This window comes from Agrilus planipennis, unplaced genomic scaffold (genome assembly GCF_000699045.2).
Source record: "Agrilus planipennis isolate EAB-ADULT unplaced genomic scaffold, Apla_2.0 scaffold6, whole genome shotgun sequence".
Taxonomy (NCBI): domain Eukaryota; kingdom Metazoa; phylum Arthropoda; class Insecta; order Coleoptera; family Buprestidae; genus Agrilus; species Agrilus planipennis.
The window spans coordinates 3,237,498-3,259,760 of record NW_020439302.1 but is presented as its reverse complement, the minus strand read 5'-3'; the positions used below and the strand labels follow the sequence as shown (position 1 = coordinate 3,259,760).

General features: G+C 36.7%; 1 protein-coding gene across 2 annotated transcripts in view; it reads left to right on the top strand.

The window, feature by feature from the left end:
* The window catches only part of LOC108732702 (zinc finger protein rotund-like), a 166,144-nt gene that overhangs the window by 90,994 nt on the left and 52,887 nt on the right, over positions 1 to 22,263 (top strand). For both annotated transcript variants that reach the window (XM_018463670.2, XM_018463654.2), the window contains 2 exons: positions 9,047 to 9,158; positions 16,989 to 17,188. In XM_018463670.2, the coding sequence (XP_018319172.1) occupies positions 9,047 to 9,158; positions 16,989 to 17,188 (312 nt within the window). The remainder of the gene's footprint in view (positions 1 to 9,046; positions 9,159 to 16,988; positions 17,189 to 22,263) is intronic.

Sequence of the window (22,263 nt, the reverse complement as noted above, 5' to 3'; positions counted from 1 at the left end):
TTATTTGTCTCCTAGCATTTTGACATACCTCCCAAACATCCTTAAGAGAGGTAAAGGTAAAACCTAGATTAGACTACTGATCGCAAATATTATTCGAGAAATGCGAGGATTAGCTGTAGAAATGAGGAAGTGAAAGTGCGTGCCCAACTAGTGTTCAGCCTGAAAACCTTATGAAGATGATGATGAAATATTTTTAAGATGAATTTGAGGGTCGGTCGGTCGGTGTGCTTAATTATTGCAATAGTGATTTGTTTCTTTAGAAGAACGTGACTGTGACTGACGGTGAGATGGATAAGATGGATAACTTTCCTTGTTTTAATATTCAGTTCCCAAAAACATAACCTACAAAAAATTAAGTAAATTATTTTGACAGATAAAATTAGATTACTATTGTCTACCTCTGACACCAAACAGTCTTTTATACGTGCGTGTTGACACGAATCCTAACATAGATTTTAACATCAAATGAAGGTAATTCTAATACTGTCTCTAATTTGGAAATACAAATCTTTTATAGTTACAGATAATTGACGTCACAGATAAAATTGTCATCATGTTCTGGAATAGCATTTTCTATCTTTATTAAATATTGTGAATAACTATCACTCTGGACTCTGGGAAAGACAAACGTTAGTATTTATCAATTAATAATTTGGACAAATAACAGTCTTGAAATGTTTACGTGTAAACATTGCAAGAAAGGAAATGACTTATTTATTTTATTATCTGGTTTATTGAATAATCTATATTTAATGCCCATTAAGATATTTCCTTTTTGAAATAATATACAGAGTGATTATTATTCATGTTAAAAAGTAAAAGAAATGATTGGTATCTAACAATATGTCTCTGACTAGACCTTCATGCCTGAGAAGATGTCCTACCAACCTATCTCGCCTATTTCTAATTGACTTCTATAGAGTCATCTGTTCTCCTATTCTTTCTAATATATCTCCATTTCTAACCTTTTCTACCCACGTTATCCTCATCATCCGCCTATAACACCACATTTCGAACGCTTCTAACCTTCTAGGTCTACCTCTACCCCTCCTAACTCCGGTTTCTGCTAATAATATGTCTCCAAGTAGTTATTCATACCTGAGAAGGTGTCCTACCAACTTATCTTGCCCATTTCTATTGACTTCCATTACAGCCTCTGTTCTCCTACTTCTTCGAATTCCTCCTCTATTCTATTCACAAGTAGTTAAGGATGTGGGATGTTCTAATTTTAGGGAGATGCAGATAGTGGAAGTGCATGTCCAACCAGTCTTAGATCTGACGACCCTGATGATGTTGATGATTTAACAAATAGCGTAAGACAGTTCATTTTGAGTCTCTCTGTCTACACAATTATCAATTCCAATTCCTTTTTGTTAATATCGAAAACGTTAATAAAACATTAATATATTGTGAGAATTTTCATGTATTGATACGTATCGATGCTTTAGACTTTATTTTATAGCTGTCTGAATTCTGGGGTGAATCCATTCTGATGTTACTTAGCATTTACTTATTTAAAGGTAAATACTTTTGAATACAAAAGACATTACCTTACTGACTATATCTTTGGTAGCGAGATACTACACTATACTGTACGTGACATTGGTATTTTTCCCCCATTGTTAACACCTTCAATTCAGATTAGATTAAAATTAAAAATTCGTCATCACGTATTTTACAAGGTCTCTCTATTGGGAACAGGGTGAGTATCTAAAAGGCGAGATGTCATTTTAATGACTAAATTATTATAGTTATCGTTCCAACGGTTTCTTTTTTAAAACGGAATGGGTCCTGTACCACAACGAATCCGGTGACATTTCTATTATTTCGTTAGCCCTATGACAAATTGCTTTTTGCAGCGCCCAAAGGAGTCCATAATGTGGCGTAAAAAATCCGCAAGTCACTTACTACCTTTCAGTCAAATTTAAAACCAATCAACCATCCTAAACGGAGACAAATTAGATATACAGGGTGTTGTGTCTCTAAATAAATTTGTTTGCTTTTGTCATTTATCAGTCAACAATTTTTTGGAAATCTCGTGAATATAAAAAAGCCACAAATTTAGACAGTCTTTTAAAATCAATTCGCTAATATTAAGGACTTAATCGCCAAGACATTTCATGCGTAGAAAACTAATGAATGATATCTTTCTATAGATACCCCTAAAATGGTATCTTTTTGGTGTAATAATCTGTAGTTATTTTTGACGTGACAACGTCTTATAATTCGATGGAGCCGGCTGCACGCACGAAAAAGCATGACTCATGCGGCGTTACCTCGCTCTGAGGCGTTCCATTTAAGGCTTGAAGTGCAAGCGAGAGCGCGGAACGAGCGACAAAGAGGCACAATCGGCCTCCGCGTTCGGCAGCGTTCGACATCTGTCTCTCTCCTACTTGAGTGAGCGATGCGTCCGCGTGGACAGCTGCTATACAATAATACATTTCCATTTACCTCCTTCTCTATATCCATACAAAATATCTATCAAACAAATAAAATTAAAATTTTCTTTTGAAAAATGAAACCATTCCATCAGTATTTTCTTATGACGTTGTCACGTTCAACTATCGTCAGTAAACCGACTTTACAGACAACCGATTTTTTAATAAAGTTCGAGTAAAATAAGAGACAACACAAATCCGTTCGTAACATGCACATTTTATAAATAGAAGAAATAGAAAATAAAAAAAAATGGACGCACCAACGTCACCCTCTCCCATCGAAATTAGCCAAAGCCCGCGTCCAAAATCCAAGCGGACGAAGTCTACACATAAAAAATAAATAAGAACGAGGGAGCATCTATCTGCTTCAGCTTTTTTCTGATGGCTTTTATGATGAAATTTAAATTACCCTGTCACCCTACAGACCTGTCGATACATTTCAAACAAAAGCGCCCGGCTAACTCGAGGTAACCTTTCCATCATTTTTTTATGGTTCCCCGAAAATAATCCTAAGTAAATTTATTGAAAAACGAACTGTGTAGCTGCTGACTTCACCCGCCTACCCGACAAACATCCCCCCCTCCCGCCTCCGTGTCTGCAAAAGTATGGAAATATATATGTAAAAAATAGTTTTCTTGGCGACGCCGGCAGTAAGAAGCGCAGGCGTCGTGACGCCCCACCGTCGTCGGCATGCCACCCCCGCGTCTCCTCGCCCCGCCCCACCACCGCCGCCCTATTGATTTTCGCGTCGTTCGGCGTCGCCGACGAGTCCTGACCTCCGATACGTCGAATCTTGTTCGCGAGGACATCGATTTCGTCGTCCTACTGCCTACCTATGTCCTTCTAGGTGAGAGAAGGGACACAAGATGGTGGTAGTGGTGGTGGATGCGGAGGACGTCTCTAACAGTAATTCCATTAGAAATGTCGAAATTTAATAAAACCGTGTAGAGACGGGCCTGGAAAGGTTTTTTTTGTTTGCCAATAAATAATAAGGATACAGAAGCTTCAGTTACCTTGATCCTTTTCGTCTAAACTTGTTTAGGATTAGTTACATTCTCGTATCACAAACGGAAAGAGAAAAATTAGTTTATTGGGAGATGTTTCTTTACGAATTCATACTCCACAAAGATATTAAACCTCAATCATCGCTAGGATTTCTGTCAGGTCCAGGAAAAATGAGCTTTTTACCCAGTAACTGATGAGATGAAAAAAGAGAAATGAGAGAAATTCTAAAGTTCGAATAATTTATGTTTTTCGATGAGAAATATTGAAATTATGATAATCCTATCCCGAAGGATATATTTGCTTTAGACTAATTTTTATTCTTTCTTCCAAAAACTTATAAATAACCGAGAAAGATCATCGGAAATATTAATTTGTAGAGTGATTATATTATTATTGATTGGCAGAGACAACAGGCAGACAATCCTGCAGATTAAAAGTAAAATAACGAGATCAGATATTATAAATATCCTATTGATTTTTTTTGTTTGTGTATAAGAGAGAGTTGCTGAACACTTTTCGTGGATGATTTCAAGGACGGCTCCAGAAAATTCAGGAGCATCAATTTTTGTCACAAATACACACACAGACCTTTAAGCGGGTCGCAGTTTGAAAAGGGATTGTAAATTAATTCATGTTCGCATTTATTATTTACTATTCATGAAAATGTCCTAATTTGATCAGTCAGGATCGTCAAGGACCTACTCCTCCATCTCAATTACGACAATTGTGCGTAGGTTGTTGCTAGAAATACGCGTAGAACATAATATCTGAACTGACCTTCATCTCTCTAGGTCGTGTGCTCCAGGTCATCGATTTTATCTCCTTCGGGTGGCTCAGTAATTCACCCCCTACCCTAATGTCGTAGTCCCACGGGGAGCTGTTTAATATCTAGCAGTAGCGTAGCCGTCGGCGAGGGGGATGTTTTGGGGTTCAAATCCTTTCTTCGTCTACTAGAAATTTTGTTTTTAATTATTTTGTAGTCTGAAAAGTGAAAGAAATAATTGGTGTTAGATACAGGCAGTAGAAACGACAAGTAATAGGTTATAAAAGTTGATTTGTACCATTTTTCAATATTAGGGATGACGTAGTGATTTATTAAAAGAATTATGTATTATTTCTCCGTAGTTTATAAAAGTTTAAAGATAGGAAACGAAAAATTAGAAGAAGTGACTGATTTTAGGTATCTATTAGGCAGTCAGATATAAAGTAGAGGATAGTGCAGGGTCGAGTCGTATTCAATAAAAAGAAGTCACTTCTGTGTTCGCGAATAGACGAAATTATAGCCTTAATCATCCTGGAACTATAAATAGCATATCTCAGTACAGAAATAGTGTAAAGAAATTCTGGAGAGGCTATAACTTCTCCCTAGTTTGTCGTTAATTTGTTGCCAAACCCAATATTTTGTCGCTGCACCCGCTTACCAGAAAATGGACGAAATTATAACCTTAATCATCCTGGAACTACAAATAGCATATCTCAAAACAGAAATGGCGTAGTTAAATACTGAAGGAGTTACAACTAATCCCTAGTTTGTCGTTAATTGATTACCAATCTCAAAAATTTGTCGCTGCACTTGTTTGTGACTGATTTTAGGTATCTATTAGGCAGTCAGATATAAAGTAGAGGATAGTGCAGGGTCGAGTCGTCTTCAATAAAAAGAAGTCACTTCTGTGCTCGCGAACGATTGATTTAGAAATTAGAAAAAGATTTTTAAAGGTGGAGGTTTGGAGCACGGCGCTGTACGGGTGCGAAACATGGACGGTGGGTGCGGTGGAAAAGAAAAGGTTAGAAGCGTTCGAAATGTGGTGTTACCGGCGAATAATGAGGATACCGTAGATAGAGAAGGTTAGAAATGACGAGGTATTGGAAAGAATAGGAGAACAGAGGACTCTATGGAAGTCAATAGGAAATAGGCGAGATAGGTTGGTAGGACACATTCTCAGGCAGGAAGGGTTAGTCAGAGATGTATTAGTGGCAGAAACAGGAGTTAAGAGGAGTAGAGGTAGACCTAGATTAGATTACTGTTGGCAAATAATTAAGGATGTGGGATGTTCTAGGCAAATGCGAAGATTAGCTCAAGTTAAGAAGGAGTTGAAGTGCGTGTCCAACCAGTCTTAGGACTTTTTGTAGTATTTGATAATTAGTTTCTCTCAATTAATTCACTGATTTCGTAAGTAATACGCTCGTTAAGTTGTTTTCGAGTTATTCGAAAATTAAAATTACTGGAAAACTTCAATAGCTGTCGTTGCGTGAAAATAGCAAAACTTTTCCCCTCTGTCACCTCAAGGACGAACTTAATAAGGCAGAGGAAACACTTTCACTTTTAACATCGCTCAATTGCTCGGTTTGGTAACCGTTGACTACGGCATTTACGAAAAAAAAAAAAAAAATGTACTGCGCCGTTTCAGTCTCACAGTAAAACAGATTGAGGTAACCAGGGGCCGTCGCCTGCTGATCATGATGCCTCCCCGCAAATGTAGGACCTATCCAACGAAGAAAGGATTGCCAAGGTGCTCTCCCTGGAGTACTGAGCCTACCGTCTCTCGCAGTTTCTGCACACGCCATATCTACTTGCAAAAACATGCACAGTGTGTCACAAACGTTCCACTTTATTTCACTAATAACGAAGCCATCAAATGTTTTTGCAATTAAAATTCCCTCAAAATGAATCTGCTTTTGTGTATTATAAATTCCATTGGGATTAAGCGATAACGTTCTGGAAATCAAAACTAATTTCGAATAAAATAATTCGAAGTGGTCTGTATTCTGTCGAAACTGCCAGACGCGGATCGCGATTTCGATCTTTTTAGATCTCATCAGCGCGTCGCAGGCAGCTCCGACAGAACACAGACCAACTTTTACCTGCTGTCTTAACAGTGCGTTTTAGAAAATACCACAAATGGCGCGGTAAACGCCATCTGTAGTACGATGCTACATTTTAGGATTACGTATGCTCCAACAAGGTCCATTTAAATATATGGATATCTACTTGCTGAAAACGAATCCCGGCGTAACTAACCTCAACGTGATAGGCACGTTACCATAACCGAACAAAATAATTCGAAGTGGTCTGTATTCTGTCGAAACTGCCAGACGCGGATCGCGATTTCGATCTTTTTGGATCTCATCAGCGCGTCGCAGGCAGCTCCGACAGAACACAGACCAACTTTTACCTGCTGTCTTAACAGTGCGTTTTAGAAAATACTACAAATGGCGAAGTAAACGCCATCTGTAGCACGATGCTACATTTTAGACATCGAAATCGCGATCCGCGTCTGGCAGTTTCGACAAAATACAGACCACTTCGAATTATTTTATTCGATTAAGCTAACGTGTCTATCACGTTGAGGTTGGCTACGCCGGGATTCGTTTTCAGCAAGTAGATATCCACACAAGTGGACCTTGTTGGAGCATACGTAATCCTAAAATGTGCTACAGGTGGCGTTTACTGCGCCATTTGTAGTATTTTCTAAAACTAATTTCGTTAGTTAGTTCTATTGTTTGATTTGATGTTTTTTAATAGTCAGCTAATTCAGTAAAATTGTAACATAAGCGAAGACAGCTGCACTAATTTCTATCATGTGCCAACGCTAGACCCATAGATATTAAAACATTTGTATTTAGTGAAGATTAGACATAAAACTGTACCTTGTTATTTAATAATAAGAACTGCTAGGGTTGAATCATTACATACGCGATATATTTGCATACAAAATCGTGTGTAACATTACCAAATTTACTTAATTTCTTTGTACTACACCACAGTCAAAAAAAATTAACGAAAGATTTTCAAAAGCTGAATCAAATTTTTGGTGGAGGTTACTGGCATGGACCCCTGATCCTTAAAGATTATCCTTCACATTGATAAGGTAGAAAATTGCGGCTAATGTAAATCAAAGGACTAAAATTAAGGATAGATTGGCACCATATTCTTATGGAAATAATTATGTGTTTAGGTTAAAAACATTCTGGTTTAAGCCGTTTGTATTTATGTCGTTTTTGACGTTCTGTACATTATCCTATTTCGTAGCTTTCCACCTCGAAATATATATATATATATATATATATTCGCAGGCAGGCAACGCTAAAGAACACATTCTGCTCCCTGGTATCAGTAATAATCAAGACAGCTGAGCTACAGCAAGGAGAAGGCGGCGGCGTCGGCGGCGGAGACGTCTGGGGGAGGCGGGGGTGTGACGATGACCTTGCTGTCGCCCGGGCAACCAGACAACGCCACTCACCCCCCACAATCACCCCATTCCCGAGCATCCCGCACTTCTTTAACCTGGGAAAAGTGCTTGCTCGAAATTTATTTTTTGAATTACTTAATGGCAAAAATTTTTTTTTCCTAACCAGTAAATGTTGGCCTATTATCTTGCCTGATACTAGTACATTACACACAAAGTATTCCATACAGATATGGTCCTAATAATCTCCATATCACCAGAACAATTTTTATACTTGTGTATATCAAATTGATACGTATACCAAATTGGTACGACAAACTTATAATTTTCACAATAATTTGTTGCCAAGTTCAAAAATTTATCGCTTCACTAGGTTGCGGGAAAATAAACGAAATTATAGCCTAAATCATCCTAAAACTATAAATAGCATATCTCAGTACAGAAATAGTGTAGAGAAATACTGAAGAGGCTATAACTTCTCCCAAGTTTGTCGTTAATTTGTTGCCAAACCCAATAATTTGTCGCTGCACTCGCTTACCAGAAAATGGACGAAATTATAACCTTAATCATCCTGGAACTATAAACAGTATATCTCAAAACAGAAATGGCGTAGATAAATACTGAAGGAGTTACAACTTATCCCTAGTTTGTCGTTAATTGATTACCAATCTCAAAAATTTGTCGCTGCACTTGTTTACCGGAAAATAGACGAAATTATAGCCTAAATCATCCTAAAACTATAAATAGCATATCTCAGTACAGAAATAGTGTAGAGAAATACTGAAGAGGCTATAACTTCTCCCAAGTTTGTCGTTAATTTGTTGCCAAACCCAATAATTTGTCGCTGCACCCGCTTACCAGAAAATGGACGAAATTATAACCTTAATCATCCTGGAACTACAAATAGCATATCTCAAAACAGAAATGGCGTAGTTAAATACTGAAGGAGTTACAACTTATCCCTAGTTTGTCGTTAATTGATTACCAATCTCAAAAATTTGTCGCTGCACTTGTTTACCGGAAAATAGACGAAATTATAGCTTTAATCATCCTGGAACTATACACAACATATCTCAAAACAGAAATGGTGTAAAGAAATACTGAAGGAGCTATAACTAGTTTGTCGTTAATTTTTTGCCAAGCCCAAAAATTTGTCGCTGCACTCCCTTACCGTAAAATAGACAAAATTACAGCCTAAATCATCAAAATTTGTCGCTAATTTGTAGCTGAAAAGTGGTATTTTCACCCATTTTGTCGCTTGATCAGCGAAAACGTAATTTGTCGTTAATTTTAATTCTTTCCTTAAGCCCTTTTATTCCTAAAAGACGATCATATTGGTCGAATGATATATTTAAACAAAGTTATTTATATTAATTTAAGATTATGGGTTTAAAAGATTATTTCTCCTTGTTACAGTGTGCTCAACATGACAAAGATGGTTACCCAAACTGGACCAGAAATCCGATGGGTATAAATAAACAGGGTTACGAAGCAAAAATGAGTGATAGCCAAAATCAAATGCATAAAGGTAAGTTTCTTTCAATCGAAAACCCTTGCAAACAATAAATCCGTTTTCTTTTTATTTAATTTCTCTTGCTTACAAAAATGTTTATATATCCTTTGTGCTTGTTCGTTTCCTTAAGTCGATTATTAATTTTAATACACACATGATTACTTACACACAAATTCATTTGCACAAACGTTCTATCTATACATACACAGAAGTTGATTTGTGGTATTATACACGTCAATGAGATTAAGATTGATTTGCCTTGATTGAAGTTTGACCCTATTGACATTTTCAGGTAACTTGTTTTAGCGTACCATTGAATATTGAAGGTCATATTTCGTCTATGTACAGATACTTTATTTATTACGTATAGCATATTCAATTCGATTTAAATGAAAACTGATAGGTACAAATTCATGTAGCTTACTATAGATTCCTCAAGCTTCACGAGCTCGATAAATTTACTCGAAAAATCGGTGTGCTTTAAGTCATGCAATACAGACAGGGTCACAATGAACTTTTTCGCTGTTTTTGAAGCTGTGGGACCGATCAACCCGCAGTCTTTTTTAATATATCTGTTACCGGAAATGTGTACATTTCCTAGTTAATGTATACTGTTTTTTAAAATAATTCCTGCTTCAGGTGTGGGACCGATCAACCCGCAGTCTTTTTTAATATATGTTACCGGAAACGTATACAATTCCTAGGAAATCTATACAATTCCTTGGAAATGTATACAAATCCTAAGAAACGTATACAATTCCGAGGCTATTTAGGAAATATTTGTATCAAAGATTTTTTAATACACACATATTTTGGAAAATGTGTACATTTCCTAGGAATTGTATAAAATTCCGATATTATACTAGGAAATGTATAAAACTAATGCTTTCTGTGAATAAAATGAATAAAACACATGAAACTGTGAATCAGAGTTATCTGTATTTACGCTATTCTAATGCGTTTTCGCCTGATGTATATGCATTGGTGACGTTATTGTTTGGTTAGGTTAGGTTTAGAGATGTATATGCATTAATGACGTTATTGTATGGTTATTAGGTAGATTTATAAGATATATATATATAAATGATTAGCATTATCACCTCTACAACATACTAAAAATTTAAGGACATCGTGATTGCTGAAACAAGGATAACTCGTCACATTATTCTAACATCAACATATCGACCCGTCTCCGACGGGCAGGGGCCTTACAGAAACTCCAGTCTGTCATAAATCTCCCTAACCCTAAAAAAATGATGTCACCAATGGACATAGGTACATCTCCAAACAGCCTGCCGTATTATTGCCTGTTTAGTATTACCTGTAATACATTTCCGACTGCTATTTAGGAAATGTATAGATTTCCTAGGATGTGTCTAATATAATTTATTACACACACTTCCGGGCGATTTTAGGAATTAAATATATTTCCTAGGAATTGTATACAATGACAGATTTCATACATTTCCCGGTAACATATGTATGTGTAGCTACTACCTGGACCTCTTTTGTTTTTTGTACTCTTGTTGGTCAGAGTGTACACTTTCTTGTGCTGCTGTTTTTCCGTGTGCCACGATGTGCGTTTATAACTCGCGATCGTCCATCACAATCAAACTACCATAAATTAAATCTCAGTTTGATGCATTTTTGATCGAGACACGCACAGTGCGCTAGGGAAAACGGATAATTTCAAAATCACACACTTCAATTAAATTTCTCGCCTACAATGTTCATTCGGTCTGTTACGTTATAAATACATAATTAATTAGTTAATTAATTAAATAATTAATTAATGTTGCCATTTGCCGTTGATTTTTTAATGAACTAACTAAACGATATCTATACCATTGTTTCCTGCTCCATTGTTGTTTGTCCTCCTTCGTTGTTATTATCTTAAGGGAATTATAAAAAAGTACCGTTTAAGTACATGTACCAGCGTGGTGAAATTTTACTAAAGTATCATGATTCACCGTTTAATAAACCAATTAGTTTGTTTTTCTGGCCGTATCAATTTTCTGATTTGATTGATTTGAACAAAATAAAATTCGGGATAATTCTGTAAATTCTGAACAGAATTTCAGTGGTAGAATTATATCCGCTTTAATAGTTGTGAAGAATTTTGTCCAAAATAGGATTTCATCATCATAAGGTCGTCAGTCTTAAGACTGATTGGACAAGCACCTCTACTCATTCCTATCCTGAGATTATCTTCGCATTTCCCTGAAAGTCGAACATCCTACATTCTTGACTATTTCCGAACAATAATCTAATCTAGGTCTACCTCTACCCCTCCTAACTCCCGTTTCTGCCTCTAATATGTCTGGACCTTCATGCCTGAGACGGTCTCCTACCAACCTATCTCGCCTATTTCATATTAACTTCCATATAGTCCTCTGTTCTCCTATTCATTTCTAACCTTCTCTATCCACGGTATCCTCATCATTCGCCTTTAACACACATTTCGAACGCTTTTAACCTTTTCTTTACCGCCACGTCCACCGTCCATGTTTCGCACCCGTACAGCGCCGAATTCCAAACATACAGCTTTAACAATCATTTCGCGAGCATGAAGTGACTACTTTTTATTGAAGGCGACTCGACTCTGTACTATCCTCTGCTGTATATCCCTACTAGTCCTTCAGTCCTGACATATCTAACTTTCTAGATACTTAAAATCAGCCACTTCTTCTGATCTTTGTCTCCTATCTACATTCTATCTTTCCATATTTTTTCTTCCCTTGCATACCAGTATTTTAGTTTTACTTTTATTTATTTTCATACAATACTGTTTTGTCAATACCGCCTCCATTTAATCTAAAGCTATTTCTAACTACTCCTTGTGCTAGATGCTAATACTGCTATATCATCTTCAAATCTAAGCATACTAATTTTTTGCCCCTGTGTATCTATCCCTACAGTTGTACTCTCTTTAATGATGTTGATCGCGTCTTCGATATATAGATTAAACAGTAGCGGTGACAGTGTGCATCCCTGTCTGACTCCCTTCCTAATATTTACTTCTCTACATTGCAACCCCATCTCTATAACTGCCTGTTGCTCTTTATACAAACTAAGTATCACTCTTCTATCTTTGTAACTTATTCCCACTTCCCCTAATAGTTTTTGCGCCCATTTTTCCATCTTCCTCTGTAAAATTCTAGTTAAGATTTTTAATGTTTGTACGTGATAGAAACATAGTAAAATTTTCTTATTTAAACATGCATGCAGTTGTTTGTGGGTCTCTGGTTTTAATATCCCAATGAATCGGTTGATGCCCAGACTGACCATATGGTTACAAACAAAATCATATGTGCAATATTTTGGCGGGTTTTTGTTTCTATGACCAAAAAAATCGTAAGCGATTTCCTGTTCGACCACTTCAACTTTATGATACACAAATGGCCCAGCTATTTTACATAGTCTACAGGTGAAATGCAAGTGTGTAGCGCGAATCTCTAATACACCTTGGCAACTGTAGAGAGGTAGCATGGCAAACTAATATACACACAAATTATTACACGAGCANTTTTCTTTAGGTTACAAAACAATAATTCACCCAAGCAATTCCCACCTTTCTATATCTACCCCTGGAACTCCCAAATATCTTCTACTTAAAACAGTTGCATGCTAATAAAAAGGAAAAGAATCTTTCTAAGATGTAGATACTTCGATTTTCATCTACGTTTTCTTTCGATACATCACAATAATTCACCTAAACAATTCCTACCTTCCTATACCTACCCCCGAAACTCCTAAATATCTTCTACTTAAAACAGTTGCATGCTAATAGAAAAGAAAAGAATCTTTCTAAGATGTAGGTACTTTTATTTTCGTCTACGTTTTCTTACAGATACATCACAATAATGTACCCAAGCAATTCCCACCTTCCTATACCTACCCTCGAAACTCCCAAACATCTTCTACTTAAACCAGTTGCATGCTAATAAAAAAGAAAACAATCTTTCTAAGGTGTAGATACTTCGATTTTCATCTGCGTTTTCTTTTGAGTGCATCACAATAATTCACCCAAGCCATTCCCACCTTCCTATACCTACCCCCGAAACTCCCAAATATCTTCTACTTAAAACAATCGCATGCTAATAAAAAAGATGTGAATTTTTATTTAAAGGATCATTAGACTGAAAGTCGAAAATGAAACGCAATGGTGATTGTTTTTAAATTAGACACACTAAGGTTGTGGGACTAACTGTATATAAATTGAACTGCAATATATGTTGTCTACTTTAAAAGAATCGCAACAGTACCTGCCGACTATTTCCTTTCTAAGTAGGAGTCTGCTGGCGTTGTTAGTCCAATAATTTGCCCAACCAGTTTTACAAGTTGCAAACTTCTATTCTGTCCAAATATTCATATAAAAATTGCAAATTTCGATGCAGTTAATGACCTTCCTTCTTGATAGTTTGGATTCCGAATTCTCGAACGCCCATCGACGATGGTTTCACGTAACCACAATGCGACCAGGAAAAGGAGAAACTGGGCAACACGCTAACACAAAAAAATGACCCACGAAAGGGTTTAATAAACTTTAATTTCGTTCCTTTAAACATATTATGTATACGTTGTACATATATATAGATAGGCACTAGTTGAACCCGTCCAAATTTGGATGGTGCATATGACTTAAAATATTAGCCATGGTAATACTCCAACAAAATAATTCGAAGTGGTCTGTATTCTGTCGAAACTGCCAGACGCGGATCGCGATTTCGATCTTTTTGGATCTCATCAGTGTTTTTTCTAGTAGAATTACCCGGAACTGACGGTTATGCCTGAACCAAACCGGACACCAGGCCCATCTCTAGTAATAATTATAACTAAAAAACAATTCATTTCATTCTCATACTGTCCTATCGAAATCGATTTAATCAACAGACAGGCAAAATTTTTAAAGTCTTTTTGTCTTTAAATTATACAAATTAACAACTAAATATGTATAAAAGAGGACTGATACGTTATTTTAGAACGTACTGGTGCTAATTTATCAAACCTTCAGGACATTTAAGTCTCTAGTACGTAAGTCCCAATTTTCTGGTGACATATCACAAGGCGCTTAACATTATTAGAGGTCAGTACTGCTCCGCCTACTGAAAAGTTAATTCACATGGAAACTGGTTTTTTAATGCGACCATAAGACCAGATGAAAAGCCTACGTATTTTACTCATTCTAAATGGCTGGAAGGCTTTAATAAGAAAAAGAGACACATAAAAAAAAGTAATATTACTATTTTTACGAATATTGGCTTATTTATGAGCCAAAAAAGTTGTCGCTAACACTTCTCATTATTTATTTTATTATTTATTAACTACATACGTGTAGGTTAATGTATGTTTATTTTGAACAGTTATTTTATTCAGTGGAACAAACCTTTTTATTATTATTTGCATGCTCATTAGAACTCAATTCGAAAAATTTTGAGATGGGTCTATTAAATAATTTTGCCTTTTAGTTGAAGCAAACTAGTCAACGCCTACATACCTGTCTACAAGAACAGGTTTTTAACAAAGTTTCTTTCTCAGAATTCTCAAAAATAAAAAAAAAACTTATTATAAGTAGGCCCTCAATCTCCGACATACATGTACCGAACTGTTTTTCCTTGATAACAGAACTTGCTACCTAAAAGTCCTTCCTGATTTCTAAGAAGCGGATGAGGCTGACAGAAGAAAATGGAAGAAAACATAAAAATAGGTTTTTTTGCCAATCTAGTAGTTGTTTACTTCTACTTCGACTAGACGATATCGTCACAGTCTGAACCGAAATAACACTTTTTTAAGGACCCTACATTCGGATTTTCATCAGCGTATTCCTTTGGGTACACCATTGTTCATCCAAGCGATTCGCTCTCTTTTAAATCTACCGTTGAATTATCCAAATAAAATAAGTATTTACCTATGTTTTAAACTTTAGATTAGTAAAAAATACAAGCGTCTTTCGAAGATCTACTTTTCGGCTTTCATCAGTGTTTTCTATTGGGTATATCGCAATTCACCCAAGCAATTCCCACCTTTCTAAACCTATCCTAAAATATCTTCTTCCTGAAGCAGTCGCTTCTACATTAACAGAAAGAAAGACTATTATTCGAAAATGTCAGCGTTTTCTTTTGGGTGCACCGCTATTATTTTTATTTATTCACCCAAGCTATTCTCACTTTTCTTAATCTACCTCCGAAACTTCCACATATCTTCTACACAAAACAATCGCACGCTAATAAAAAACAACAGAATCTTTCGAAAATGTAGGTACTTCAGTTTTCATCAGTGTTTCCACATCATCACTTCACAACATCACAATTCACCCAAACAATTCCCACTTTTGTAAACCTACCCCGGATACTTCCAAGTATCTTCTACTTAAAAGAAAAAGAAAATCTTTCGAAGACGTACTTTTTGATTTTCATCAGCGTTTTCTTTAGGATACAAAACAATAATTCACCCAAGCAATTCCCACCTTTCTATATCTACACTTGAAACTCCCAAATATCTTCTACTTAAAACAGTTGCATGCTAATAAAAAAGAAAACAATCTTTCTAAGGTGTAGATACTTCGATTTTCCTCTGCGTTTNCATTTGAGGATTACGTATGCTCCAACAAGGTCCATTTAAAAATATAAAAATATGGTAATACTCCCATACCATAATGTAACCCAAACCCTTACGCACCCAAACGACCGAATATTAACACTAAAGCACGCTCAATACATCAAAAGGTTTTTAATTAAATGTTTCGATTAAACGACAATATTTTTTCGATATTGAACACATCCTTGGTTGACATTGAATCCAAGCCACTTGTGCATTATATGTATGGCCTTAGCACGACTGAATATTAAACATTAAAGAATCCTTAACACGTCAAAAAATTGGTGACTTTTAATTAAAAGTCCCGATTAAAAGACCGTATCATCGATATTAAACACAGTTTTAATCATCCTATGGTCCGCTATCCCAACCACACCATAGATAGATACGTAGAACATTATTGTGAACTGATCTACAGTTACTCACAAAAGAAAGGGTTGGTACCTAAATCTAATTCAAAAACGAAATATTCTTTTAGGTTTATGTTTCGTTTTTCGTTTTTTTTTTTCGCATACATCTCTAGAACTGCTTACATTTGTGTAAACTTTAAAACTGGTTACAGGCTGTAAATGTTCGCTCATTTTTGTCAGAATCACCGCCACCGCCTGCTCACTTTGCCGCGTTAGTTGAGCCAATAAAATAATTAAAGTGTAATTAAAAATTACGTCAGCCATTATTTTGCGAACCGTTCCAGACGCAGTGGCTTCACTATTGACCAATTTTATTGATCCAGCAAAGAAAATATACAATTTTAATTTTCATTAGTTCTTCTGTTATCTCTATCGTGAATCATAAACAAGAAAAAAATGAAATAGAATAAGAAAACTACCCTTCCTTTTAAATAGAGTAAAAATAATAGTTACTTAAAGGATAACGTCGGATAGTTGATTTCATAATGATTTTAAGTTACGACTATATATCAATACATACAAGACACCTAATCTAAAATAAAAAATAAAAAAATTGAATTATTGTATTATTTTTCTTTTCAGGGATGGAAGATCACCATATACCGGGTGGCCCAAGTATTTACGCAAGTGNTCTATCGTGAATCATAAACAAGAAAAAAATGAAATAGAATAAGAAAACTACCCTTCATTTTAAATAGAGTAAAAATAATAGTTACCTAAAGGATAACCTCGGATAGTTGATTCCATAATGATTTTAAGTTACGACTATATATCAATACATACAAGACACCTAATCTAAAATAAAAAAATTGAATTATTGTATTATTTTTCTTTTCAGGGATGGAAGATCACCATATACCGGGTGGCCCAAGTATTTACGCAAGTGGTAGGTCGACTTCTAGTAGTTCTAGTCCAGGGGTAGCCGGCTCAAGTCCGGCCCTGCTCGTTGTTCCTCAACCTATCAATGCAACAAAAATGGGTGGTATGCAAAACGGTGGACCACAGCCCAGAAAGTACCAGTGCAAGATGTGTCCGCAGGTGAGTACCAGAAATTACCTTCCCCAATAATTGTTGTATTAAAATTTGTTCGACGAACCTCGTATAGAATTTGTGCAAGGGTAAAAGAAATTGAACATTTTCATATTTCTGGTAGAGTGTTCTAAAGGATATCCGATCCGATGAGTCGAGAATGTTCTGGAATATTCTAGAACCATTATGTATGAGTCTTGGGGTGGTTTTTAACACCACATTAGGACATTTTATGTATATAATTCTATCAGAATGTCACCAAATACTGATTTATAATAAGTGAGACTGCACAGCTGCATTTACTTGAATATTCCTTAATGCTTCCGGGTTAGTCCAGAGCTAGAATGTTCTCGAATATTTAAGATTGTCCTCAGGTATAACAGGACCGGAAGGATCCAGAACAATCTGGAATACTTGAGTGGCGAATAAATTACGATATTTTCATAAATACCTGTATAAGTATTTCAACCAATATCTTAAAAAACGTTTGGACTTTCCAAAACAAGTTGTCTTTGACTAGGATGGGTCTACAGCCAAAAACTTAATTATTAAGTGTTTAATACGTACGACTTCATTAAGTTTTCTTCGTTAACAATTTGGTGATGATTTTCAACACGATTTGAAGTAGGACTTCAGATTCAGCAAGCTGAGAGCTATTTCAATGACATTGATATTAATCTTTGAATGAAAGATGTCCCCTACCATCTTTGGGGATAATTATTTATTAACTCAAATATTTTAATTAGTATTCAAAATTATATTATTAACAATAAGTAAATTAGTTGGCATAAGTAGGTAGGATTTTTAATCTATACATCGAAGACGCGATCAACATCATTAAAGACAGTACAACTGTAGGGATAGATGTGCAAGGGCAAAAGATTAGTATGCTTAGATTTGCAGATGATATAGCTGTATTAGCATCTAGCAAGGAGGAGTTAAAGATAGCTTTAAATAAAATGGAAGCGGTATTGACGAAAAAGTACTGTATGGAAAAAAATAAAAGTAAAACAAAAATACAAGGGAAGAAAAAGTAGGGAAAGAGCGAATATAAAGACAGGAGACGAAAAGAATAAGTGCCCGATTTTAGATATCTAAGAAGTTAGGTAAGTCAGGACGGAAGGAATAGTAGGGATATAAAGCAGAGGATAGCGCAGGGTCGAGTCACCTTCAATAAAAAGAAGTCACTTCTAACTCGCGAACGGTTAATTTAGAAATTCGAAAAAGGTGTATGTTTGGAGCATGGCTCTGTAAGGGTGCGAAACATGAACAGTGGGCGCGGCGAAAAAGAAGAGGTTAGAAGCGTTCGAAATGTGGTGTTACAGGCGAATGATGAGGATATCGTAGATAAAGGTTAGAAATGAAGAGGTATTAGAAAGAATAGGAGAACAGAGGACTCTATGGAAGTCAATAAGAAGTAGGCGAGATAGGTTGGTAGGACACATTCTCAGGCATGAAGAGTTAGTCAGAGATCTCTTAGAGGCAGAAACAGGAGTTAAGAGGAGTAGAGGTAGACCTAGATTAGATTACTGTTCGCAAATAGTTAAACATATGGGTTGTTCTAGTTTTAGTGAAATGCGAAGATTAGCTCAGGATATGAAAGAGTGGAGGTGCGTGTCCAACCAGTCTTAGGACTGACGGCCTTATGATGATAATGTAGGTAGGTATTCAAATGAATACCATTCATTCAAGGATATCGAGAGTTACAATTTCCGCCTTGAACAGCAGCGCAGCAACCCCATAAAACTGACTGACAAAAGATATGATATCCGGCAGTACAAAAAAACACACAACGTTTAGCGCGGGGTCCCCGCAGTCCATCTTTTTCACTTTCCTTGGAGCACACTGATTTTTTTTCTATTTGTTTCGTCATCCGGGGTCAGCGTGCTCTCATTTTTTTACCTGGCGTTCTTCTTCTTTTTCGGAACGCCCCGGCCTACCTGATCTTACCTAATAATAATCCCGTCCAAGAACGTTTGATGGACCGGATCGAAGTTCGCGCTGTATCTCGCGTCTTTTTTTAACGCGATCGCGAACCACGGGCGCCAGAGGGAGACGGCCAAAGCTGCGTGAGTTCTCGATCATTAAAGAGTAAGGTGAATTCGATGGCGATCGAGATAGCAGAAAGGAAGTTGACTATGAAACGGCGACGTAATGGTCCGGCTACGTAGTTCGTTCGACCTTTTTTCATGTGTACGGGGGTAATCTCAAATACAAATTGACTTTTAAACGCATTTTTTTGCCACTGACGTTTCATTTCTACACCAGAAACAAATTAGGTTCATGTCCAAATCGGACGTAGGAATAAGTAGTAAAAATTTCGCGCAGTTGGACATTGAATACGTGTGGATTTTGATTATTTTTATTGAAACTACAAATGTTTACGATACCATTTTATAGTGACACTTGGTCACTAGTAACGTATGGGTGTTCTATTCCATGCAATCACTTACGTTCGGTTAGTTTACGATATTTTCCGCATGAGCCTGAAAGAAATTCTATTTATACCATTCATTAACGCCCAATCAACCATGGTGAAGGCAAGGAAATGTTAATAGTTTTCCCACGAAAAAGTAGGGACGTCCCCCAGACGACCACCACCACCCGTTTCCAATTAAAAACCGCCGTCTTGGCATTTCTTTATGGAATCAAAAATAACCGTGAAAGAACCACCACTAGTAAATCACAGTCGTTTCCTTCTTCAGGAAAAGTATGATGCAGTGGCGGTACGCAGAGAAAAGAATTGCATGACGTGTTGGAAAGTGAAAATAAAAGATAAAAAATTGGCCTTCTGTCAAAGTCTAAACTACACAAATGACAGAATCCGAAAGGCTTATGTACAGAGAAGTATGATAAAAGTGGTGATTATGTAGGTAGAAAGAATTTAGAAATGAGAATGAAAAAGAAGGAGAATTCGGGGTATCGGAAAACGCTACAGAAATCAATGAGGAATAAGAGAAAATATCTGAGACCCCAAGGACTATTTAGAGACATTTCAGAATTAGAAACGGGCGTATAGGGAGGAAGAAGAAGATATAAAGTAGATTCCTGTTAGCACAAAGTTATAAGGATAGAGCAGTTTCCAGGAAGATTGACGCGAGATAAGAAAAAGCAAAGGTGAATGTTCAGTCAGTTGATGACCTTGTGATGATGATCTATTAATCTATAAAAGAACATTCTAGAAAATAACCACCAGCATATGTATCTATAGATACCATACGCCACTGTATTTAACTTTATACATTAGAGGGTGAAATTCATTTCCGCCAAATGCGCAACAGCTACACACGATTTCCTGTTTAAAAAGAGGGTGCAAAACGTGTATTTTTTAGTGAAATGAGATATTTCTGAGGGCGACCGTACCGTCGCGCCCTCCCGTCGAATTTGTCAGATCAAAAATTACGACTTCGCCGTGTTTATATGCACTATGGGAACCACGAGAACGAATACTAAAGATAGATTTAAAAAGAAACGTGAAAAGGTGCGGGAGGGTGACTGCATGGATGATGCTGTATCAAACCCTCGACTAAAGTCTTATGTCGTATACCTACGAAGAAGGGCCAGGTAATAACATTCCCGACAGATCACTGTTTGATACAGTGGTACACCTGTTCGTGCGGGGACCTTGAACCCTTGGCCATCACGAGAGGGGGTGCCTTTTGACCAGATTTTTTTCCATTATTATATAGTCGGAGAAGAACGACCACTACTACTACTAGAATCCATAATTGATTTTTTTTAACATGCCAACACGGTAGCCGCAACACTTTGTGTATTGGTCAATTAAGGAATTAAANGTTTTGTTAGGTACATTGAAAATGATGATAAAGAATGACTAAATTTAATTTTAAGGTCTGAAAATAAATAAAAGGGTGATTTATGACATTTTCAACTGTTTTTTGTTACACTGACTATGTTTAAAAAAACCTGTTGACATGTCCGGGTTCTGGACTCTAAATTCCGGGGTTTTCACGCGTCTTGTCCTGGTTTCCAAATTTTAGAGATGGCAAACCTAGTCCTAAGACTAGTTGGACACCCACCTCCACTCTTTTCCTACCCTGAGGTAATCTTCGCATTTCCCTAAAACTAGAACAACCCACATCCTTAACTACTTGCGAACAGTAATCTAATCTAGGTCTACCTCTACCCCTTCTAACTTCCGTTACTGATTCTAATATGTCTCTGGACTCTGACTGACTCATCTTCATGCCTGAGAAGGTGTCCTACCAACCTATCTCGCCTATTTCTGACTTCCGTAGAGTCCTGTGTTCTCCTATTCTTTCTACTACCTCGTCATTCCTAACCTTCTCTATCCTCGGTATCCTCATCATTCGTCGGTTACACCACATTTCGAACGCTTCTAACCTTTCCCTTTCCACAGCGCCCACTGTCCATGTTTTGCACCCATACAGCGCCGTTTTCGAATTTCTAAATTAACCTTTCACGAACAAAGAATTGACTTCTATTTATTGAAGGCGACTTGACCCTGAGCTATCCTTTGCTTTATATCACTGCCACTCCTTCCGTCCTGACTTATCTGACTTCCTAGATACCTAAAAATCAGCCACTTCTTCTAATTTTTCGTCTTCTATCTTTATATTCGGTCTTTCCCTTCCATAACAGTGTTTTGTTTTAATCTTTTTAATTCTTCTTTTATTTTTACGAAATGATATAGCTCCATTTCGTTAAGTATTAGAATTGAAACGTAAAGAGTGTGACGCATTGAACAAAGTAGTGCCAGCCTAAAGGTAAGAATCAAAGAACATAAATGCTGCATTAGAAATAAAATTAAATAAATCAGTAACACATATGAATAAGCCGGATAACCGCTGGGTGCTTGGTATTAGCATTGGGATAAACGACCTATTTCAATACAATCTTAATTATCAATTTTCAGTACTTAGGCAGGTTTTTGACGTGACAACGTCTTATAATTCGATGGAGCCGGCTGCACGCACGAAAAAACATGACTCATGAGGCGTTACCTCGCTCTGAGGCGTTCCATTTAAGGCTTGAAGTGCAAGCGAGAGCGCGGAACGAGCGACAAAGAGGCACAATCGGCCTCCGCGTTCGGCAGCGTTCGA